At 41.8% G+C, this 24,757-nt stretch overlaps 3 protein-coding genes across 9 annotated transcripts in view; 2 read left to right on the plus strand and 1 right to left on the minus strand.

Annotated features, from left to right (window-relative positions):
- Position 1: 1 nt before the first annotated feature.
- LOC143426993 (uncharacterized) lies at positions 2–3,253 on the minus strand. Of its 5 annotated transcripts, XM_076900779.1 has the most exons (6): positions 2,438–2,508; positions 2,294–2,363; positions 1,658–1,989; positions 1,458–1,592; positions 1,126–1,377; positions 2–1,015 (listed from the first exon to the last, which is right to left on the minus strand). In XM_076900779.1, the coding sequence occupies exons 3-6, from the start codon at positions 1,962–1,964 to the stop codon at positions 114–116; spliced, it is 1,596 nt and encodes a 531-aa protein (XP_076756894.1). In that variant the 5' UTR covers positions 1,965–1,989; positions 2,294–2,363; positions 2,438–2,508; the 3' UTR covers positions 2–113. The 5 variants fall into 5 exon arrangements, with proteins under 5 accessions (XP_076756894.1, XP_076756892.1, XP_076756891.1 ...); XM_076900777.1 differs by lacking the exons at positions 2,294–2,363; positions 2,438–2,508 and adding an exon at positions 3,137–3,253; XM_076900776.1 differs by lacking the exons at positions 2,294–2,363; positions 2,438–2,508 and adding an exon at positions 2,728–3,022.
- Positions 3,254–4,135: 882 nt separating this feature from the next.
- Positions 4,136–14,079, plus strand: L(3)mbt (lethal (3) malignant brain tumor). Of its 3 annotated transcripts, XM_076900335.1 has the most exons (17): positions 4,136–4,187; positions 4,264–4,390; positions 7,236–7,452; positions 8,162–8,465; positions 8,554–8,796; positions 8,873–9,664; positions 9,747–9,918; positions 9,988–10,180; positions 10,251–10,449; positions 10,555–10,772; positions 10,846–11,074; positions 11,170–11,359; positions 11,437–11,558; positions 11,641–12,004; positions 12,175–12,249; positions 12,327–12,636; positions 12,710–14,079. In XM_076900335.1, exons 2-17 carry the CDS (start codon positions 4,365–4,367, stop codon positions 12,833–12,835), a joined length of 3,780 nt encoding a protein of 1,259 aa, XP_076756450.1. In that variant the 5' UTR covers positions 4,136–4,187; positions 4,264–4,364; the 3' UTR covers positions 12,836–14,079. The 3 variants fall into 3 exon arrangements, with proteins under 3 accessions (XP_076756450.1, XP_076756453.1, XP_076756452.1); XM_076900338.1 differs by lacking the exons at positions 4,136–4,187; positions 4,264–4,390 and adding an exon at positions 4,491–4,577; XM_076900337.1 differs by lacking the exons at positions 4,136–4,187; positions 4,264–4,390 and adding an exon at positions 6,531–6,823.
- Positions 14,080–15,211: 1,132 nt separating this feature from the next.
- Positions 15,212–24,757, plus strand: part of Fng (Fringe glycosyltransferase) — a 77,130-nt gene continuing 67,584 nt past the window's right edge. Inside the window, exons 1-4 of the mRNA XM_076900781.1 lie at positions 15,212–15,546; positions 15,932–16,171; positions 20,758–20,806; positions 23,588–23,690. Of these exons, the coding sequence (XP_076756896.1) occupies positions 15,253–15,546; positions 15,932–16,171; positions 20,758–20,806; positions 23,588–23,690 (686 nt within the window). The 5' untranslated portion in view covers positions 15,212–15,252. The remainder of the gene's footprint in view (positions 15,547–15,931; positions 16,172–20,757; positions 20,807–23,587; positions 23,691–24,757) is intronic.

Genomic DNA, 24,757 nt, shown 5'->3' on the forward strand with positions numbered 1-24,757 from the left:
AAAAATCATCAATGAACATTTTACGTAAATTATTGCATGACATTAAGTTATTCATATATATTTATTTATTTAAATTAGAATAATGTAATTTGCTTAGATATAATTTACTTATCCTACAGCTTACGATTGTAATTTAGGTACAACTTTGATGAAGAAGGCAATGGTAACTGATGTATTTTCTCCTTCATGTACATAGAAAAGGCGCCTCTATTCACGTAATGGGCGATTATTAGTTCTTCCTGGTCGTGGAAATTGTTGGATGAATCGACGTCCATTGCATCTGCTGTATCTGTAGAGTCGACTGGTTCTGAGTCTGACTGACTGGTAGTTGATCTGGAGCTGCTATCCTTGTTATTTACGTTTGCATCTTCCGCGATGCTGTTATCTGTCTTCTCCCGTTTGGGAACTTTTTTTCGTTGAACAAAAGTCTCATCTTGTTCTGCCTCGCTATCACTTTCACTTATACTTAACAACGTTTCGGTATTCTTCAGTAGATTTAAATACGTTTCGCTGGGATTTGTAAACTTCTGCACCTGGGCTTTACTTTGAGATTCTTCTCCTGACGAATTCGACGCGTCCTGCGCTTTGTTCGTCTCTTCCGTCCTCGAGACTGATTTATCATCGCTCGTGGAATTTTCTGTATTCTGATCGTGACAATCAACGGCGCTGTTACTGTTCGTCAGTTGCCAGTCGCTCATTTTACACAGCACGCCGGTTCGTACTTGTGAAGTGTAGAGATACCTGGGGTCAGCATCTATGCTGAGCAACACGCGCACTCTTCTGATCTCGTCGTCTTCATCGGACACAGATTCTTCGGATACCGATTCATCGGTATCTCCGAATACAGGGATGACGAGTCTTGGTATGGTTTGCCCGGGAGAGTTAAATCTTTCTCGTTCTAATAGCATTTTCTTTTTATTCTCCAAATCTTCGTGCTCTCTCCACACGTTGCGTCGCAAGCAACGTCTAATTTGGCCTCTACACAATTCTTGCAAAGATAACGGAGCGCATTCAGCTATAAAACATAAAAATGGTTCGTTAATAATGATTAATAATAATAACTAACTTAAACTGTTAGTTTCGCTGTTACTTAAAAAACTTTAGAAATACGTTGTATATACATACGTAAGTGAAACAAAGTTTGTTCCGAAGTGGTGGGTATGACCAACGTTTCAAACGATACAGGAAGCGTTTTAAAGTGTAACCAGGTATCCGCGTCTATTCTGAGCACACGTAGCAAATGGTCTTTAAACGGCATTACGAGAATACCCCCGATACGTACGAATTGTTTAATAAACCCTTCATAATTTTCGGGGCATGCTGCACCACAATACACTCTATCGTACTGTCTATCAGGTGCAACATTCAGACAGTTCCCTGTTAAACGTATAGTTACACATGACTCTTTTTCTGCCCTCGTAGGAGTCGCACATAAGTAAATTCTTTTTATGTGTCACCTTGTATAAAAACTGGCTCGCAAAAGTCAAATTCATCCAGAGCTAACGACTCTTGTTTAAACTCTTCTAGTCGCTCGTACGCGTACTCTAAACAATCTTCGTGTAACTCAATACCATGATTCGTTCCATGTTGGCCTAAGAAAGGCACAAAGATATCACGAATATTCTATACCAATCTATTAAAGCTGCAGTGTTCTTACTCAACACGAGTCCTGCCATTGTACTCAGGTAACCAGTCCCTGATCCAAGATTTAAAAAACTCAATCCAGGCTCCAACGAAAGGCTTTCCATCACCTCGCTATATATACACGGTGCGGATAAATGAATGTTGCCATGCTTCCATGCAAGATCATTGTAAGCTCTGTCCTTATGCCATGGTAAGACATAATTAGCTCTATCAACCGCTCTGAAAACTTTCTCCACTTCTTTAGTCCTTATATACCCAGATGTCATCAAGTTGTCGACTAGTTCATTATTAGTTTGTCCAGTGCTTACAGCCGCCCCCATTATCGATAAAACTTATAAAATTCTTCTGCAACAAAGTTTCAATGCGTTAGTCCAATGTTGACTATATCAATTTTCAAATACATATATGTTCACCACTAAGTAAAAGAATATAGAGAGCTAAAGAAACAGAAAAAATATGTTTTCAAAATTTTCATTGGCAGAACAATTTATTTTCCGTTTCGATTAAAATTATTATGTAAATAAATGTGTGCACTTATGTAACAGTTGCATCTTTTTGTTATCATACCGAAGAACTTTAATCGTGGTATTATCAAAAGTTTGTACACGAACCGATCGCGTTCAGGATCTTAACTTTATAAATAACTCACCGGGTCAAAGTATAGCATATTAATTACAACTATCAAAGTTCATATAAACACGGTGAATGTAACAAATAATCTGGAAAGGTACACGTATATACATTTCATCTGATAAGAAGGCTAAACTTTATAACCAGTATGAAAAAAAAATACCTTATTTTGGTCTCGTAGCTTCTTGTTAATAGGGCAGCACAATAATGACTAATTTTACATATTAAAATATAACACTTTGGGATTACGTCAATGTGCGACGCATATACAAAATCGAATAACGCATACGTATATATATTTCATTTTTACTACTTGAGATTTGTGTATCGTACAGGCACGATAACTTAACTCTACGATCGGGCATTCGAGAGACGTGTATCGGCCTAAAGAAATTTTCGACGAGGATGCGCGTAACTTTTTTGCGCCGTGTCCTCGTTAAAACGTTCCCTTACCAGATGAAAACACTCGGCTGAATGACAGCGAGAATAATGGAGTCGACGTTAAGTTGGTGAAAAAAATTGGTCCGCCTTGGGGAGTTAGCTTATTACGATGCACAGAGTATCACGCATTGTAACATGATGTTTCGCGACGAGTGGCTGGATTTACTGTTACGATCTCCTCTGTTTTGATAAGTGCGATGGTCCATCGGGTTCATCAGCTGATAGCACAAAACACGACCTGCCCCTACGCCATTGTCCGACACCGATTGCTCTTGGCGATTAATTAAACAGCACAGCCGAGCGAGGCTCGCGATGGAAAATCTGATCGATCGCGATCACCATTTTCTTTTCTCTTATTCCCTCCGACTTTTTCCTGCCCAAGATCGTGCTTCTCTATTTTCTCTGTCTTCCTTTTTTTTACCTTTTCCTTTGAAACGTGTACGCGTGTTAATCGGCCTTTTCGACGCGTACGACAGTGCCGTCGCCACGGGTGGAGCCCCTCGCACGGCTCTTCCCCTCCCTCTCTCTCTCTCTTGACGCTGTTCTTATAAGACAAAGAGACTGCGAAGAGAGACGAACCGATTCGACGTGATATCTCTCTCGTTCTGGCCTGCGCTTAAAACGGAGAACAATACGCGGGAAGTGTTTGTATTGGACGCACGTGTAGGGTACGACGCCAGCTAGCGTCCCTCTGCCATGGTAACCAAGTCGGAGTGGGAAACGGCTCTCGAACCACCGAAATTTAGCTTGGACAGCACTGGCGTACGACATCGAGCGCAAGCGTTTGCATATGCTTCGGCACATACCCATGTCACTCGACGTAAATATAAATATGTATGTATTATAAACACGTTCCGTTTAAATGTATATATATATACATATATGTATGTACATATTTATAATGAAATTTAATCGTAATCCGCTTAACCGTCTATGCAATCGTTGTAACGTGCGTCGAGTGTGCGATAAAAAATTTATCGCGGCACAGACGAAACGTGTAAAAATAATGCACGTATACACCTAATGGTGATTATTAAGTTACTGCGGTAGAAACGAAGGGGGGAGATGGTCACGGAAATAAGACGGTGGAATACGTGTTTCGATCTATTCGACGTTTCCATTGAATTCCTTGTACGTACGCGGTATCTTTATTTTTTATTTCGATCGATACCGAAGAACGTGATATATAATTCTTGCGTTAATGGGACTAAACGAGTAGATTTCATTTCATAAAGTCGCGTTACCTTCCGTTGCGAATGGCTCTTGGTTTCGATTTAACAGAATTAAGGGGAAATCGATTCTTCCTTTGGCGTAATTATTATATGAAACTGATGAAAAAAGAATAATTGCAATTATTCGTTGGTTTATATGTTAGTATAATATTTGGTAAAGATGACTGTACTTGGTTCGTGGGTATATGAAAGAAAATTTGCTTGGACGTATCGAAAATTGCGGTAGAAGCATCGATTCCGGTGAGAAAAGTTCGTCGTATGCCATTAAATACATATTTCTGAAGTAGTTAAACATTTTTCTCTTATTCTATTTCAGTTGCGCGTGTGTGCGTGCGCGCAAATGTGAACGTGTCTTTACAGCAGAAGCAACATGGGTCGATGCGCATGCGCATTTAGAATGATATCGTCTCTTCGCATATGATGGCGACTGGTAACTTTAAAACGTGAGTTTATTATCATATAATTTCTTATGTTTACAATGTGCTGTTCGCGTGTAAAATATAACAGTGTTATCAACAAACGTTCAGATATCCGTTAGGCGGATAATTTTTTTTTCACGACCGCCGCTCGACAGAGTATATCCTTAAAATTACCGCTCATAATTCGTTAGACCAACATTCACTTATCCTAGTAAGTATACCTATAAAGCTGCCTATAACTTCCTCGCATTGATATAGTTGGAAAAAAAGTTGTAAAGCGTTTCAGAATGAATGTAACGCGAGTTAATTTTTTAACGGATATTCCCACTAGTCCCACGACGATCTTTCATTCTAATTATTTTCAATTTACCATCACTCGTATAGAAATACATACTCGAAACATCGTGCCTTAAGGACTTTGATAACGATTACGTTTACACGTTCATAATAATCAATTTATAGTGGCCGAGTTTAAATAGGAAATTACCTTTTGCTTTTCGCCGTCCTTAGAAACTTTGTAATAACCTCGATACACATCGTGCGATAAATATATGCCGTACTTTATCCAGGTATAATTGGTTATTATTTTTTTTTTTCCAAAGGAAACATTCGTAATTTCTCCGTGGTGCGAGGAGCAGGCGATTGAAAAATCATTTTCATTCAGAGAAGAGAAGCAGACATCGTTTACTTTATATTGTTCTTTATAAAATTTAAAGGCTACTTACTTTCGTGTCGTAGTCACGTTTTATTATTATCGTTACACATTAATTTATATCATGTTTATTAAGTATTCAAAAATTTTAATCGATTCCACGTTAACAATTGTTTATTAACGAACTATAACCGTTTCGCGAATAAATACGAGATTGTATTACATTGCAATGGTAATCTGATAGGAGATTTAGACTTGCAAAACACGGCGATAATATATTGCATTAAGAACGTTAGCTTTTATACTTTAGAGGTTAATGCAGAAGTGTATCGAAGTCGAAACTTGTGCATTTGTACGGTATACGAAATTAGTACGGCGATTATCGTTTTCCGAGAGACAATACAAACGATAGTTTTGTGCACGATATGGCAAAAAATATTGATCGTCAAATTTAGTAATTTTACCAACAGGCCGTTAAAAATTGCTGTTTCAAAGATAGAATGCTTTCCCCGATTATACCTGCTGCTTGTTTAACCAATCCAGCCGCGATAACAATACGACGTCACGTGTATACCACTCACCATTGGTTGAAATTCGGGATTACAAAAATGAAACAATAAAGTTTAACATGTGTCTGTATTATAGAAACAAACGTGGATCAAATGTGTTTCGTATCGGTGCAGCTCCCGTCGAGTTATCGATGCGTCGACGTAGAATGCGACCAGATTTTGAACGGTTCAACGTGAGAGAAAGAAACGAAAATAAAGGACCCGTCGAACGACGGACAAACGGCGTGATTCACCCGTTTTAAAAAAGCAATGGCTCGGGTTGCATTGATCAGTGGAACGCGAATTGCTCGTCCTTTTTTTCTGGCGATGTTTGCGCGGGAGATCGATCGCGAGCTGGAGCTAGAAAAATATCATAAACCAGCGTCGGATTAGCTCGTGGTGGGCAGCGAACGTCGAATCGTCGTTATCGATTGGCCAGAGGATGATCGTTGAACGATTTCAAAATTACTCGTGCCGAGGAAAAATCTGTACATCGGATGCGGTTAGTAATGCATCGAGAATGTTATGATTGGTCGAGGTTGCGGATTTGTTCTTTAGTGTAACGCCGATTAACCAATGGCGAGCGGCCTGTTGCGCCGTCGCCACTACAGTTGGAGCCTATGAGGATGTAGCTGTAGCGTTCCGTGGCTGAAGGCTCGAACGCTTAAAAGATATGCGATAATAATTGTTTCAAATCCCGTGGAATATCCATTATCGGTTGTTCCCCGTTTCAAATGCCTGAATCGTACCTCTTGTTCTAGGGATCAACCTGGGAACGGCCTGTTTTTCATTCTTTCATCGGACTTCTTATTCCAGTGAAAAGTGTGCGTGCGCGTTGTGTTCGTCGAGTGATTCGTGATGCGCGACGGACGTTTTGTAAAAGTGTTTCAACGAACGTATCAGCGGTCTAACTGGTGAAACGATCAGCTGCCAGGGATTCTCGGTGTCCCGTAGAATATCGTCGACAAATTGCTGCACGCCCGACTCGCTTGATACCGTGTAAAATAATAACGTAACTCCACTCGACGATATTAGTTGGGCGCGTGTTTCAAATCGCGTTAGTGATTTTCTTAACGCCCAGTTATGGCTAGACGGGACACCACGATATAAGTAATTGCAATCCGCGTACTGGCCCGATGTTTATTTTCATCGGCATTTCATCGCGCGGCACACGAAAATATTTTAATTATCCGCGAATTATGTAACTGGCAACATTTCCATTTGTGGTGATAGGAGATATTATACATATATCGCTAGGTTTGTAACAGTCATAGAATCCTTTTTCTTGCGTGCTTTTTTTTTTTTTTCTACTCCTCTGCTCGGTCCACGATATTTGTCGCGCGTTAAAACAATTTCGGTAAAATGTTGCAGGGGTTTTCTCGATTTGAAATGGTCCCTTTCCTCTGAAATCCTCGAAATTTTACTTTCTAAATATAGATGAGATCCAAGTCATTGGGTCATTTCATTTTACCTTTATCGTTTAGTATGCCACTTTTTCACATTATTTTTTGTTCGCATTATCTTGCGACAAGGCTTAAATAAACTACGAATAAAGTTCACTAGTATGCCTATGATTTTTCATGATGTCTCAACGATTGTTAGATAAACGAGTAAAGTGAAAGTTTCCTACTACGTTTGAAAAATATATTTCATTGTATTTTCTCCACAGAATGGAAGAAGAAATAGTAGTAGATGTTGTAGATGAGAACAGTAGTACGGAGGCTTCTCAGTCAGATGACCCAACAATGCCCGTTATGCCTTTTTTATACATTAAAAAAAGTAAATTACAGCGTTTAATTAACGCACCACCGATAACCACAAATCAGACTTTGGTTTCACCTAATGCTACTCAACTCGCCGCTATTATCAATCCAGTGAACAATCAGGTAATTTTGTTCAAATTGTTATCTTTGATGATTCAAAAAGATTACTCCTTTTATCATATTCTGTGTAAGACGGTGTCTGCAGATTTTAAATCAAATTTCAGTTAGCCACCAATATTCATAATTTCAGTCTTATATAAGCAGACTAATATACTGCTCTATATAGTATAATAAACTATATACATCTGTATATAGGTCAGAGTAACCTATAATTGTATAAAATGATGGAAAAAAAATTGTAGCACCTCAAGTATGTTAGTACTGTTAACCAGTGTATACAGTTTCATCATGTCATATGTAAATTGATATGGATTGTACTTATATAAAGTTTGAAACCTTATTAGACACACTAAGTGTAGGTGGTAGCAGTGAGTGATATACATCTTTATAGTAAATATAGATTTGTTCAGTATACTTGTTGTGTAGTGGATAACAAGTAGCAAAGCAGAAATTAGAATGAATGAACACTATATTTTTAACCATTTTGGTATATCTGTTCATATGATGTTACAAGTATTTTAATTGTATTTTAAAAATGATAATTATTAATGAAATGGAAATGAGTTGCACCAAGTTACACAATCAATTATAATTAAATTTTTCATCAGTAAATTGTGTTGAAGTGTTTATAATTTAATTGTGTGGCGGATTGTTGTGTCAGTTTGTTCTGGATTTATCATCAATTTATTGTTTTCATTTGCTTTGGTTTTAGATTGTCGCAGGACAAAACAAAGTATTTATACAAGGGCCAAGTCAGGTTACTACTTCTCAAAGTAAAGAACATATTGTGATTCATCGGCCAATAAATACAGTTAGTACTACACAATGTAGTACAACGTCGCAATGTCAGAAACATATATTGCTTAGAAAGTCGAATACATCTACTGCTCAGATTGTGCCCTTAAGTACTTCTCAGGGAAATCAAACCAATGCACAAGCAGGCAAGCATACGTTTGCGTATCTTGGCACTTTCATTAAACCAAATAAATCACGCGAGTCTGTTGTTATTCCAGCAGGTGATTATACATTTCTTATAATAGACCTAATAACAAATAGTACTGTTTGTAATACAACAGTTTCAATTTATTCGTTGACACATTTTAGCAGGAGCTTTAACAACAACTCAAATAGCTAAACCAAAATTAGTGATAGCGCCGGTTATATCCCAGTTAGCTCAAACATCGACGAGTACTACAACACTATCTCAAAGTCAACCACCAAAACACATGGCAAATTTACTATTACCAGTCAGTATTCCTCAACAAAGCGTACCTACTAAATCCAGTATGTTTAATTTCAAAATCAACAATGGCCAACTTAACAGTGAAAACAAAGGTACTATTACAGGTAAGCACTTGGAAATATTTTTCAATACATTATAAATATTCAAATAAATAATCGTATTCTTCTCTCTTTGTGTTAGTGTTACGGGAGTCAAAGACTACGAATTCAGCTACACATCCGCCACCTTTGCATCCGATAGCAAAAATGAATTTCTTAAATGCAAATAAAGGAAACAATAACTCAATCGATAGTATAAAAATCACTGAGAATCCAGATTCCGCCGTAATTACCCTTATTCCGAAAAAGGACGATGTAGGTATACCTGAAAAGCGGAAAAAAACGATAAGCAATATATTAAGGGGTTCGAGCGAGAAACGTATGAAGAAGCAAAATATTTCAAAGTCTCCACAGGAGAGCATGGTCGATGTAAGCTATCCGCTAAGCAGTCCCGAATCAGAGCAAGATAAGGATAAGAAGGTGCAAAATGACGATGACATTACATTGATTAAAGTAGTTCCTAGCGAAGATAAAACTATGAAGCTTAGCAATACCAGTATGGACGACGACATAAAAATCGAGATTATTAAAACGCGCACAAGTTGTGTTGAATCCATAACAGACAATAAATGTGATTCGAAGATTAATATAAGTAATCACGAAGACTTGAAAGATCATATAAATACAACACATCAGAATGATTCGAATTTTGACGCGACAAAAGTTTTAGATTGGAAAGACGGCGTTGGCACTCTACCCGGGAGTACGTTAAAGTTTTGTATGAATGAATTCGGTATCATGGAAGTAGTAGACGAGGATGAAAATAACAAGCAAAGTAAAGATAGTATTGGTGACAAGGAAAATGTGTGCTCGACGCAAAATTCTTCCAAATCCAGTTCCGTAACGGTTAATAACGTGAATACCGAGAAGAAACGTAAGTATTAACGAAAGAAGTGATCCTGTTAGCTCTAAGAAAAATTCCTCCCAATATAACTAACTTGAATTTACTTTTGTAGCTGACGATAGGAAATCCAGGACTGTTTCGGCAGACACGATGTATCATTGTGAAGGTTGTGGTTGTTACGGATTAGCCGCAGAATTTGAGAGTCCAATATCGTGCGGTCCAACGTGTACGGAAATAATAGAAGCAAAGAAGCAGCCGGTGTTGCGGAAAGAAAAAGATTTAAAGTACGTACTTAACGCGCAAATCGTTTTAGAAAACGTGGGATACATTTAACCGAACGTATATTTTTACAGAGATTTACGTGCGAAACGGAAACGTAAAAGACTACTTCAAGAGCAGCAGCAGTCTAAAGAAATCGAAGAGAAGCCTGAAGAAACAAGTCCAAAAGTGCAGCAAGAGAAAGTGAAATCCGAAACTGACGAAGACACGAAAGATACCATTACAGGAATAGACGAGGAAAGTCAGGGGGATACTACCGAGTCGAAGGTACTTGTAATCAAACTTCATTTTGATATTTATTGAAACGTACTGCTCATAAATGTGTCTCTGTATGTAGTATCCTTGGCAGACAGGAAAACTCGGATTCTCATGGGCTAAATATCTCGAGCATTGCAAAGCAAAAGCAGCACCCGTTAAGTTATTTAAAGATCCGTTTCCCTACGCTAAAAACCACTTCAAGGTCGGAATGAAATTAGAAGGAATAGATCCGGAACATCCCTCGCGATATTGCGTTATCACTGTTGTCGAGGTAGTAGGTAAGTCGTTACACCATGTTCCTTTTTATCTCTGAACGTTTGGGTATATTGATATATTGATTATATTCCATACATTATATTGGTACATCTACGAAATGGTTACAGGATATCGAATACGTTTGCATTTTGACGGATACCCAGAAAACTACGATTTCTGGGTGAACGCGGATAGTATGGACATCTTTCCAGTTGGCTGGTCAGAAAAGAATGGACATCGGTTAGACCCCCCAAAGGGTTACGTAGCTAGTAACTTTAACTGGAACGCGTACCTAAAAATTTGCAAAGCCACTGCAGCGCCAAAAAATATATTTTCAAATAAAAGTGTAAGCGGCAATTGACTTTCAACCAGTTCATTTTGAAGGCGTATCAAGTTAACCATTACGCTTATCGTTTCAGTCTGTTTGTCCAACTGGTTTCCGTGTAGGAATGAAACTGGAAGCCGTGGATAGGAAGCATTCTTCGTTGGTTTGCGTAGCAAGTATAGCAGGCCTAATGGATTCTCGTATATTAGTTCATTTCGATTCTTGGGACGAGGTGTACGATTATTGGGCAGACGCGAGCTCGCCGTATATCCATCCAGTGGGATGGTGCCATCACAATGGTCACAGTCTCACGCCACCGAATAGTAAGTAGAAATATACACTTACTGGTCCTATGTTTTAGGATCCTTCTCTCTCGAAGAAAGTGATATATAGGGAAACTGTAAACTTATCGTTTCAGATTATAAAGATCCCAAGTCTTTTACCTGGGACGCGTACCTTAGGGAAACTCGGTCTATGGTTGCACCAGCGAGAGCTTTTAAACAACGACCGCCATGTGGATTTAAGCGTGGAATGAAACTGGAAGCGGTTGACAAACGCGTGCCTCAACTCATAAGAGTGGCAACCGTGGAAGACGTAAAGGATCACATGTATGTAAATCATAAATATTTCATTCTATCGAGATTAATTGCAGTGGAAGATAGTTGTTTAAATTTTCGTGGCACAGGTTGAAAATACGATTCGATGGATGGCCGGAAAATCATGCTTATTGGGTCGACGATGATTCTCCAGACATACATCCCATGGGTTGGTGTATGAAAACAGGTCATCCTTTGGAACCGCCATTAAGTACGAATATTTTAAGATTTCCTTTCTTATATTTTTAATGACTTTTAACAATGATACTGAAGAATGATTGTACTGTTTATAGCCCCAGATAATTTAAACGACAGGCCAGAATGTGGAACGTACGGTTGCAAAGGAATCGGACATGTAAAGGGGCCTAAATTTGCAACGCACAATTCTGCGTCTGGTTGTCCGTATTCACCACAGAATCTTCATAAGGTCAGGCAATTGGCTGACAGGCTTAATTTGAAGCACGAGACTTGCGATTTCGACGACGACATGCAGGACAGACCAAAATTAGAAAAGACTGACAAAATAAAAATGGAGAAGTCTGAAAAGTTAGAGAAGCCACTGTTTCTGGAGGAACGATTACTGAAGACTGAGAAAGATATAAAACAGGAAGACGGGGATTTCTCTGATAAAAATGACAAGTCTGAAAATTCAGAAAAGTAAAACTACAAAAATATCTTTGCGTACATTGCTCGCAAAACAAACTACAGCACCTTTGTGCAGTTTGGACTATCACTATTGTTTTCAAATGCTTCGATTTTTTTGCGAGCAGTGTATTTGTACTTTTGTTTCGACTGTTACATAGATTAAAAATTTCCTCGATTTACAGGTCTAGTAAATCAAAACATCATCATAGCGATGGTCAAACAGATGATGATGAACTTCTGAGAAAGAGAAAGAAGAGGTTTGTCCCAAATCGTTGTTGTATTAAAAAAAGTGTTTATTAATTCATTATTAATTTAAACATATGTGTTCTTATAGGCGGCAAATATCTGACGAACCTTTATATTCTCTCTCAAATTCGTTTGGTGATTCGTCGTTAAATACTATACCATATGCTGCGAATATGCCTGATAAGCAGTTGCGTACCGAGTTGTATCAGTCCGTGTATAGTCCTGGATACAATCCGTTACCAGACGCGCCGCACATATGGGCGAAGCATAGCAATGCTTTAAACAGGGTAGTAGCGAAACAAAATACGAATCCGCGGAGGTGGTCGAATGAGGAAGTTATTAAATTTATACAGAGCGTCCCCAATTGTAAAGAAATTGGAAATGTCTTTAGGCAACATGTACGTATTGGGCAAAAAAGGGAGGAAAAAAAAATTCGAATTATTCACCTAATCTTTTATCGCATTATTGCAGAATATCGACGGAGAAGCGTTTTTAATGCTGACTCAAGAGGATTTGGTGTCGCTATTGGGATTACGTCTTGGACCTGCAATTAAGCTGTACAATAGTATAGTCCTTTTGCGTAGAAGGGCAACGTGAATGATGTGCGATGAACGCACGTACAATTGGATTATAAAAAGTGCAAAGTGGCAGCTATCGTGACGATCACGTTGAATGTATTTTACTTAAACCTCTCAGTGCGGGCGTAATTTCGGGATGATGTTCTAGGCTGGTTCGTGGCAGAATCGTTGATGTAAGAGGCTATGGCGAGACAGTCATCGATGTGTACGTACTTCGATTGCTGAAGTAACAAGTGTGAGAGATAAAACTTCAAATAATCGGATAAGAGAAAAAGAACAGCTATAATGGGAGTATCGAAGAGAACGTTGAACAGCGATAGTCGAGACTCAGCATTTATAATGTACCATCTGACGAAATATGCTAATTTCTTCAATCTTTATCCTATTCTTATGAAAACAGTATCAACTGATTAGTTAGATTCACTTAATAAGAATTAATCACACAATTCGGATTAGTTTGATCAGCAATGTCAAAACCGTGCGATCTTAGCTGGGAATACATAGGTTTCAAAAATGTTTATAGCTACATATATACAAATTTTCAATGTATGCATTTTTTATGAACTATATAAAAAATTATACATAAAGTGTATATACATATAAAAGCTATAGACACGCATATAAGGAATGTAAAAATTTTATACAAAATAAGTGAAAAGTATTAAAATTATAAATAATAATTAAGTAAATATAGTAAAATGTACATGTTAACGTATGGACAAAAGAGCAGTTTCTCAGATATCGCACAGTTCTGACTGAATTTTGCCGCAAATTGCTTTCGCTTACATATACACTACACGTCTCGCGTTCGACTTTATCGAACAGAAGAAAACTTACGCAGTGAAATACTTTTGTTTTAGAGTTCTGCACTGAGAGGATTAAAGCAAAGAATATGAAAGAACTTTAGAAATAATCCGGATAGAAATGTATTTTCTATCGCAATTAAGAATGTCGATTTATAAAATGAGGAACTTGTAACAAATTCTAATTCGATTACGTGAAAGACATTTCATTGAGGCGAAAGATGATTGTACGTTTGAGGTTGAAATGGATGATTTTTATTTCTAACGACTGATACTATACGAGATATAACTATAGCTGGGATGTATGCGCATGATAAAGTACTTACGATTGTCCGTTTTTTCCTATACAGTGAAGTGCATTCAATCATGTACAAATGTAAATATTAATGATCTTAATAATTAAATATTGTAATACAAAAAAAAAAAAATGCAAGAAGTCTCTACAAGCAATCTACACCTGCTGTGCGATATTTAATCATACGTGAGTATAATTTCACTTTGTCTTTCGATCTATTTACCATCCAGCTAAGAACTAGTCTCTTATCAATATTAATAACATTGTATACGTATTTTTCCACAACGATATAGCATACAGTACCTTCATTACTCATTACAACGTACAACCAAACATCAGACTTCACCATAAAAAAGATAAAATCAACACCAGCCGATTCATCTAAGAGTTCATATAAGAATCTGTTGTAACATCTTTTTTTTCGCATGTAAAGTCAAGGAGGTAATTGATTTGAAAAAAATAGAAGATTAATCATAAGTATAATGGAAATCAGGTAACAAGAAGCACAAGTAATTGATATAATTCCATGATCAGTTAATTACTAATCGGTTACCGAGTTGCATCAAAATTAATTGTAATAATTTGGTGGAGGTAGCAGGGAAGGGGTGGTGCTCCATTTAAAATGCAAGCTGTCTCCCCACTCTTCGTCTGCTGGCCGTTCTCCTCCCACCACGGCAACCAAGTGGCCGCTATGGCGATGTTTACAGCGTAGTCAGGGCGACTGGCCATGTGTTCAGTCGGTGGCCTGTCGCGCCGGGCAACGGTATGGTTTTGTGCGTGTGTTCGTCTTCTCGTCTATCTTCGCTCTACCAAAACGTCCCCGTGTGTCAACCACTCCATTGCACAAAGTAAACAATTCACTGCTACAAGTTACAAACGCGTAACACATCCTGTACTTGCGGACACGTATTTTGCGACGATAAATCAGACGATCTCGCGTAAGGTTGATCAGTTCGCAAAGGTAAAATAGATTTTCAATTAAGGAAAGGAACTTGGTTCACTCGAAACTTACGATATTGCGAATCGATAGATTGCAGTGGACCGAATCGGCTCGAGACGAAACGATGACATTGACAGTGTCAACAGCGGCACGACGCAGGACACGACACGCCGAAATTTCGCGCGCAATCCCCGCGATCTGTTCGCAAATCAGCAACGAGGGACACTCGATTTCCATCGATGGTAGATCAGTGACGATTCGCGTTGTAATGTAGAGACGAGGTACGCGCGATTTCGAGCATCGAACTGTAACAGGTCGCCATCGATCCAGCTGGATAATCCTTCACCCACGAAGGATAAACACGGGAGTGACGCCGATAGCGTGAAGTGTCGTATGTTATGACTGGCGTATTTCTCGCGCGGCAAAAGGAGGGGAACGATGCGGGGCGGTTTCCGTTGATTCCGTGCCGAGAAAAGCGTGAAAATCAAGAGGAGGAAGTACGAGCGGTGAAGTTGAGCGGCTGCGGTGGGCCGCAGGCTCGTTTGTCGGTGATTGGCGCGGGATACGCCGGCACCGGAAGTGCTAAAATGCCCCGTGGCCTACCGACTAGACGAGGCCTCCAGGCGTTGGCACTTGTTCTCGCCACCGCTTACGCCACGATTCTCCTCTATCAAGCGGTTGCACCTCGCCAGGTAAACCCATTCAGTCTCATCGAAACGAAATAACGATCGTTTTCACGTGATCGTATCCGCTGGTCCGACTCGCGTGGTGGTTTGTCCATCTGATCGACCTTGGCGGTAACGGTAGCGTTAGTAGCGATCGTGAAACGCGCGAATTAGTTTCGAAGCGGCCATCCGATAGCCAGTTATGTTAATCGAACGACAAATCGGTCGAGTTTGTTTTCATTGAGAGGCGGATGGCGAACGTTCCATCCGGCTCGCGTGCACGTGCTCGCTTGATACGGTTACGTGAAACGTTTGCGAGCGATCGATCGAATCGCGTGCCGTGTCGTCTTGTTTCTGGTACCGTCGAGAGAGGCTCGACGCTGGGATTAATCGTTCGACGCGTTGTTTCCAGTGGGTCGACGAGGTGACGGTCGAGGTGAACAGCAGGAACGTGCTGGCGGAGTTGCCCGCTTCGAGGAGAATAATGATCAGCGAGGAGTCGTCGGTGACACCTGCGATCGCGACTGCGACCATGGCACCGTTCACCACCGATCTCGACGACGTGTTCATCAGCGTGAAGACTACCAAGCATTACCACCACTCTCGTCTGCCGGCGATCATAAGCACGTGGTTTCAATTCGCCAGGGACCAGGTACGTGATAGAACTTTGTTAAGCTCTCACCTTTTTTTGTCGAACAATGTTAAAGAAGTACGTGATCTCTATAGATCATTATATATCTACATTAATCTAATAGTTCGTTATAAAATTGTAACATGTGTGTACAACATGATGTAACATTCGTATGCATTATTTTTGGAGTTGGAACCAATTTGTAAGCTCTGCAACTAACATAACGCAAGAGGTTCGATCGATTTGCGTCTTTTCACCGCAATATTGGCAGCGTCTCTCGTAGGTAGGATCAACGATTGTCATCGAATCATCGTGTAGTCTGTTCTTGTTGTCTCTGTGGAAATATTAATGCGTTAGAAGCGGTTGGACATCTGGTGAGAATAGTCGCGACTTGCCCTGCAATTTGTTACCGTTCGCCCAGGCGTACGCACAGTGTATTTTAATCTCGACGAGCATCCGTCGTGGGAACGCGATCCTCTGTATTTCCGTTTTACAGTTTCTTCTCGTTTTTCTTCTCGCCCCCTTGTTCTGCATTAGCGTCGTATCGTGTTGTTCTCGATACCGCGCGCGGGTACTTTGTTTACGCGCGCGGCGAGCACGTTCTTGGAACGAGCGAATTCCATTCCGGATCCGTTCGCCCTCTCGTTTTATTTGGCCCTGTCCGCCTTTTTCTGTTTCCTGCCGAGCCGGAAACCCGAGGTAACATCGTGGAACGAGCGGAAGGCCTAAGGAACTGGCAACTTTCGCGATAACCATCTCGCCGCGACTAATTGCATGCATTGTACTCCCTCGCCAGCCCCTGTCCTTGCTATTTGCAGCGCCGCTGGCGACACTTCCTGGAACCGGTAGCCTCAGAAACCTCGACAGAGGGCCCCTTTGGTTAACGAATCGAGATCCTCGAGGAATCGCGCGTTCGATGAAATTACCCGCGGACCTAAATGCCCATTTCGAGCCACTTATCCCCTCAAGCAGCCGCGATATTTGCCTGCCACCGTGCTGTCGGCTACCTTTGAACCGCGCGTCAGCCCGTCTTATTCAATGGACTCGAAGTAAGAGGGAATTTTATTAAATTACGCCTCTCGTGGCAACGCGTCGATTATCGTGCCCTCGTCAACGGTGGTTGGTTCGAGACAATTAAGCGATATATTCACCGTTAGCTTGGGAAGCCATTGGAGCGTGAAATTGGAGCAAAATAAGGGTAGCTTGGGGACACAAAATGATAGAGGAACTAAGATTACTTTTTCTACAATTGCTATTGGAAAGAAGAGGAACTCTCATCTTGTTTGCATCGAAGATTTCCAAATAATCCCTAATCTCAATTAGGTATCTACTTTGATATTAACAGTTACAGTCGATAAACTGTGTTTTACTTAATTCACCGTGGAGAATCGTTCGCAGAACGAATCCAGGTTTTCTTTTCTTCGAGGAAGGTTGTTTAAGGATCGATAACGCCTCGGTCCCCGTCGATTTCGACGCTTCAATCACGTACAATTTGTGGAACGGGCGGTGATTAAACGCTGATCGCGATTCGGGGTACCAAGGCGATGTCGGTCGATTCGTTCTTCCCTTTTGGCTGTTCTGCAACGGATCTTGCGGTGCACGTCGCGGTGTCCATTTCGTCTGGACGTGCGAGAGTGGAACTTCGAAATAATGTAGCAGATTTTTTACTCGCGTTCTCGGTTGGGCCCCGCGCTCCCTATTGCGGCGAGAGAGGTGTATCAGGGAATATCGAGGCGTGTTCCCTTCGTTTCACGCTGTTACGAATTCACGATCCAATTTCGAGACGAGGATGATTTACCACGGTGGTGGGCAGACGAGAGAGCCAGGTAGGAAAACGGACCATCGCCAGGGGCGTCGAATTGTTTACCCGGTGGATACGGGGCTCGTTTAAAAATGTAAATCGACTTCCACGTTGCCAACTGTCTCGACTGTTTTCGCGGCACATTTACAACAGATGGAAGAGCTTTAAGGTTCTTCGTCCAGGTAGGATTCTTTTGCACTTGAAATTTGTAGAATGTACATTATCTAAGTTGCAACATTGGTTACTTAAATTAACATTATTATGCGTTACCAGCAGAGATTTCATTTTACTTGAGCTCATCGCGCGACTCAGGAAGGATTAAGAGGAACGATCATTTGAAACAGCATTGGGACTTGCTATTGTGTGTGAAGTATAGGACAAAGGAAATAGCAAGATTATACGGATACGTCTACTGTTCCAACAAATTGCTCCCGTTGCAGTTCGTAACCGATTGGAATTCGTAGGTCGCAGATTCGAGAGAGTCATCGCGGCCGATTGGGCCACGATTAACAGGGTATTTCATTGCGACGTGGAGGAAAAAGGAACCGCGCGTCTCATCTGACCAGAGATACATACCGATCGATCGTACGTCGAACCGTTTTGTCATTAGTTTCCGTGACTCGCTCCATATCGCAACCCTTCAATTTGTAAGAGCCGTTTCGCCTCTGAACCGTTCGCGGATAATTGCTCAATTACGTCGTTTATTTGTCTGAAAACGCTCGCAGGCCGCGCCACTGTAATTTCGCATGGCCAAAGTACAGAGTTATCCCCCTTCGAGTTAATACATATCTCCTTCCTCCTTTTGTTCCTCGTCGTTTTCATTACCTGGGACCGATGATCGTCGCGGAGCTGCCCTTGAAATCGATTGGATACCTCCCCTTCGATTTTCTAAAGAGATCGAGTAGAGTACATCGAGCCAACTTGGATATACTTCGAATACCCTGCACTCTGGGCATTCCACGCATGGAATTCTAAATACCTTGGATATTCGTAGTATTCGAGTACTCTAACGCACGCATACCGATCTGCGTACAAGCTGAATCAATCTAAAGTCCCTATCAAATTCTCCTTTCTTCGTTCTCGTTTTCTTAGTTCACTGTTTTAAAATAAATTGAGTATTCGTATAAGTACTCGTGCCCATCGAGTACATTCTTGTCTTCTCTATTTACATTCCTCCTACGATTTCATATGTGCACTGGACTCGAGGCGATATCAGATGCATCGCGAAGTGGGACACGATTACTCTAATCTTGCCCCGTTTCTATTCCAGTCGTCGAAGTTTAGCGCGAGGCCTCTTTAATTCTCCCAACGTTGCCCGTGGACACTGGAAACTGGTGGAACCGAAACGTTTAAGCGCTCGAGGAGGAAGGGGAGCGTGTGAGAGAGAGAGAGAGAGAGAGGGAGAGAGAGAGAGAGAGAGAGAGAGAGAGAGAGAGGAAGAGAATGGGGTCCCAGTGAAAAGATCGGCTTAACGACGGTGCTCGTTTTAGCAGCGACGTACGTGCGTGGATTAACGTAATTACGTCGATGTAACGCGACGCCGGTGCCAGTGACGTCATCGCGTCTCTCAGCTCGCGGCGGTGTTACTTGTTTGCCGGATATTCGTGTTCCTTCTGCGAACGCTGACTCGTGGACTTATCCGTCTCACCTCTTTTTATTTCCACGCTTTCCTCCATTCTCTTTCTCCCCCACTTTCGACCGTGTAGACTGTTTAATTATCGTTACACCGGACATCCTCCATCGTCGCGACGAATCCTCGCCGTCGGCTCTGTACACTCGAGTCACTTTTTATCTTTCGCTTTATCGGTTAGCCGCGTGCACTGTAAACATCCTTACCTACGACCGTATTTTTCTTCTGTTTTCATTACACGTTTATCGTGTTTGGTTTCGCGAGCGGAAATATCGGAAGTTATAAAAGTATCCTCTGTTAAATATTTATTTATTTCGCGTACGTGCCTAAAGGATGAATGTAATCGTTGCTATCTTGGAGTTCAGATAGTTAAGGTCTAATCTCGTGGCTGAAATTTGTACTTGTTCTATTTAAACATTGATCAGGGTTGAATTAACCAGTATACGTTTACTAAAACAACCGCGTGTACTCCAAGCCTGCATATTTTTTAAATTAATTTAGTATCCTTTTAAGAAATTTCGCGTCGAAGCTTGAAGATCTCCACCAAGCACAAGTTTACCATTTTCTACTCGTTTCCAGTTGTGTCCCTAGTGGAGTGGCTCTCCCACGTTACTCTTCTCCTTTCCCGCGCAACTGGCGGGGATATCCGCGTAACCCCCGGGCTTGGAGCGCGCATCCCGCCACGTGAAAATCCTCGAGACAATGCTCGTGACGTCTGGTGGCGGTCCCCTCCCTCGTTTCGTCGCCGTTCACTTCCTGAAGGGAACCACGGCAACTAAAAATAGGCGGCTGCTTTAACACGTGCGCCTCCACCGATCATTAACGTCGTCAGCCGCCTGCGCCAGGCCAGATGAGACTCCGCGATGCGACACTTTAGAATTGGACGGAAGGTGCTCGTCTTGGTGCAGCTCGTTCGAAAATATTGGCTCCAATTGCTGGTCTAACACGCAGGAATCGAATTTAGGGAATAGTCGATCGAGATTGATCGTCAGGAGTGAGGCTTGGTTAGTTAGAGCTTGCTAATTGGTTGATGCGATATTCGAGGTATAGAAGAGGTAGTGGAATATGGAAAATTTGGTATTTAGTGGTGTTCGATGATATTGTTATTATAACTGAACGGATCTCTGTTCATGGTATCAGTGTTTCAGTTTCAGTGTTCGATTTTTCTGATTTCAGACGTGGTTCTTCACCGATCGAGATGATCCCTACTTCCAGAACCAGACCAGTGAGTACCTCTCTTTTCATTTATTGAATTTTCATAAGATACAAATGCGTGTAACTCATTTGGTATTAGCTTCTTTGCACTCAGTGTGTACAAAGAATAATAATAGAAACTGTAATCTTCGTTTCATCCCCTGATGTGACTCGTACAATTGACAAAACACATACGAGGTTCAATAATTGTTATTTTTAGACTTAATCTTATACACCAGACTCTTTCCACTGACTTTACACGCATACACATCGATTTAGGAAGAACATAGGTAAATTTAGTCAGAAGGGTCCCCTCGCATATGCTTCTCAAATATTAACCCTCCGCTGGCAATAAAGGTTTCCACTGACGTACTCGTTCCTTGGCCTGCTTCCTTATTGCTTTAGGCTTCGAAAAACTATGAAAGAGATTCTCATAGATTTACATTTTAATAGAAAACTAGAAAACTCAGAATCTTCTCAATTCTAGCCACTGCAATGTCTAAAAACCTCGCAGCTACCCCCACCAAAGTCGTTCACTAATTAAACAAGTAATCAAGCTCGAAAATGTCCTCGCCCATTACGATCGTAATAACCGCGGTAGCGAGAGACGACTAAACTCCAGTCATACTTCGTTAATTCTCTTCTAACCTACTTAACGGCATCATCCCATCGCTTCCTTCCATCCGGCGTCGACGGTAGAAAAAGCATCGGGGACAAGCACGTCGACGTAATTCCCTGGAAAGAAGAAAGGAGATTGATGGAAGAAAGAAAGAGGAAGAAGAAGAAAAGAAACAAGAGGGAAAAATGAATGAAATCGGACCGTTTATTTCTGTTGTAATACGAGGCATGGATAATTATGGCATGGCTTAATGGCTGGCCTCGTTTACGCGATAATTGCCGGCGCGGAGCGAGCGTGCAGGAGCTGGGCTCGCTCGCGGTACCCGTGCGCTCGTCAATCATTTCTAAAGCTCGTCCCTGGTTAATTGTCGCCGCGAAACACGGTCGAAACGATCCATATCGCTTGGAGAACATACTTGTGCACGAATTTCTGCTGGTTTCTAAGGCTAGCACGTTTAAATCGATTTTTTAATCGCGTCACTCGGACATCAAACGCTTTAATTTCGCAATAAGGAAAGTCTTCGTTGGAAAAATCGCGTGGAACGAAGCGAGAGTGCGATCGTTTCTTCGATCGGTTGTAAAGAAAATCTTGAGGGTTCTCCTGTTCCTTTGAATTGAATTTGGAACCGATTCTTCGCTGACAAACGCGATTCTGCAAGGGTGACAAGTTGCTCGATCGTTCCCCTCGATGTCCAAGGTTCATAAGCCAGATAATCGTTAAGTAATCCCGCGTTCCTCGCGTCGAAAAAGGAAGGGCCGCGTGTCGATCAGGCTCGACGAGATTCCACCTTGCAGGAGACCTCGCGACCGGTTTCCAGGCGAGCGGATCGGTCGATCGCGTCGATACACTTATTCTGACCACGCTCCCATCCATTTTGATCGCACAGCCGAAACGTGTTCTACTCCGATCGTCGAGATTTGCATTCACGTTTACTTTTAATGCGTCCATTCTTACTGACAAACACTTAATCGCATAACGACAGCATATATCAGAAATTGCGAAATTTTTAAATGGATAAATTCAATTTAAATTGAATTTTAGGAAGCTTCCAACGTTTCACTACGTGAAGACTTGAAGAAAGTAACGAATCAGAGACGAAAAGAGAGGAAAGGTGCAACGCAAGATTTGCAGTGGGGGTGGTATCTTCAATAAGCTCACGGATAGGAGGGTGGATTAATGCGGAGTACTTAATTGCATAACGACAGCATAAATAAGAAATTTCAATAGTTATAAACGAATAAATTAAATTGAATTTTACGGAGCTTCCAACGTTTGGCTATGGTTAAGACTTGAAGAAAGTAACGAGTCAGAGGCGAAAAGAGAGGAAAGGTGCAACGCGAGGTAGGCAGTAGGGGTGGTATCTCGAATAAGCGCACGGATGGGAGGGTGGATTATGTGCGGGCAGGTAGAAGAAAGGTGGAAACCGGTGCGGAGCGCGTGGTGAGGTCAAATGTCGGACGGTGCCCGAGGGCTCGCGTGCTCATCCCTCCTCCTGAGGCCTTCCGCGCCAGGTATTATCCTCCCTGTTGTTGGTCCACCCACGCGGACTAACCGGCCGCGTCAGCCGTGCCGCGGGGGAACGCGTGATGTAATTTCGACCTGGATCCCCGTGAATTTCTTTCCTTTCTGTTTGCCAGGGTATCTTTCAGGCCTCGCAGGCCAGGGATAACCTTAAGCGTTCGTTTAAAAGTGTTTGTAGGTCGATATAGATTTTACTTGAGAGTCGAGAGAAATCATTTTTACGAATACACATCCTATAGTGATCGCAAATCACGATGATCAATCGCAAATCTGACGGAGAAAAAAAAGTGGACACTCGTATTAGGTATATACGTACTTCCTCGATGATTTACAGGGCTCGCTCGATCGCGTGCAATTATATTAAGCGGCCGTGCAATTACTCCCGCGAGCCGTTCGAACGGTTAATTGTCGCGTATCGTCGACAGGCTTAATTGAAACAGCCGCGTATCGTGGGAGCGTCTCTAAGCGAGAACGATGCAGGTTTTAGGGGGTGATCGGTTAAGGCGCCCCACCTGTGCGCTGGCGAAGAGCAGAAGCGACAGAGGGGAAGCCTCCAGTCGAATTAATTAAACCTTTGGTAGCCGTCGACCCGGGAGGATGATTATTAACCTCTTAATTAATTGCGCCGCCCACAAACCCTTGCTGTAGCCGCGTGTTCGTGTTTGATTGCAGACGGCCACATGATCAACACCAAGTGCTCGTCCTCGCACAACAGGCGGGCCCTCTGCTGCAAAATGTCCGTCGAGTTCGACAGGTTCCTGGACAGCGGCCGGAAGTGAGTACCCCGCTTCTTTAATTACTCTCATTTTGTTAATTGCAACTGTGAAACATGTTTGTAAACTACATTCGCGGTGTCTATGTAGATTCGAATACTCTCGCATGCTTCGATTTCCATTTTTTCAAGCGGTTTACTTAAAATTAAAGAGATACGAGAAGCATCGCGTTAATTAGGTCGATGCGAGTTCCACACTCTCTTCGCTTTAATATCTCGTATATTAAGTACGATTTATCGAAATCGAAGAGGCGAGGAAGCTACAAGCGAGTCGAGATTAAAACATTCTTGAGAGGAAATTGCACCTTGGAAACCCAACTAAAAAGTTACGCGATATTTCACGAGGCTTCTCGATACATTTCGCCTCGACTGCACTTTTTAATTGCCCCGAGCAGGCCTCGGTGCAGCGAAAGCACGCTCTGCGAGGGGGAGCCCAGTACGCAGAAACACGAAAGGGCGATCGAGCCGCCAACAGGTTGTTCATTTGTCCGATCCGAGGCCTCTCTCCGCGTGGAATAAACGCTTGAGTCTCCCACCCTTTGAACACGTTTATCTGATACGTCCAAGTTAGCCGATCCACGCGCTGCCAAATTTCATTTTGCTCTTTTTTCCTATTTTTTTTCGAGCCTGGTGAATCGCGATATACCTGGTCCTGCACCTGACGGTGCTTCGATAACGCTTTCGATATCGAGTCGATGCTCTGGAGAGCCGTAAGATCGCGATTCAGCGCGCTGAATCATTTTTATGAAAGGAACAAGTCGTACTTACTGCTGGTTTATTACTGCAGATTCTCAGAAAGTGGTTTCGCGAGTGTAATTACATTTGTACGAGAGTTTAACTATTATTGAGGCGATTATATCTGCGATCATCCGTATTTATTCGAGCATTCACGTTAGAATTAATAATTGTAACGTGCATGTCTGTGGTAATAACTGTTCGACGACTCGTTGGCTGGGAATGTATATACGTCCACGGGACGATTAAGTCCCTACGTGGCGAGTTATTAAAAGGTTCCTCCACGTTGTTGGGTGAAAGTTTGATGGCGTCTCAGAGCGTGGGGAAATTGCTGT

Source organism: Xylocopa sonorina, chromosome 9 (genome assembly GCF_050948175.1).
Source record: "Xylocopa sonorina isolate GNS202 chromosome 9, iyXylSono1_principal, whole genome shotgun sequence".
Classification (NCBI taxonomy): domain Eukaryota; kingdom Metazoa; phylum Arthropoda; class Insecta; order Hymenoptera; family Apidae; genus Xylocopa; species Xylocopa sonorina.

Coding starts and splice junctions, on each gene's coding strand:
- LOC143426993 (XM_076900777.1), bottom strand. CDS start 1,964: ATGGGGGCGGCTGTAAGCACTGGACAAACTAATAATGAACTAGTCGAC. Junction 1,593..1,657: donor AATGGCAGGACTCGTGTTGA/GTAAGAACACTG, acceptor TGCCTTTCTTAG/GCCAACATGGAACGAATCAT. Junction 1,378..1,457: donor CGAGCCAGTTTTTATACAAG/GTGACACATAAA, acceptor TACGTTTAACAG/GGAACTGTCTGAATGTTGCA.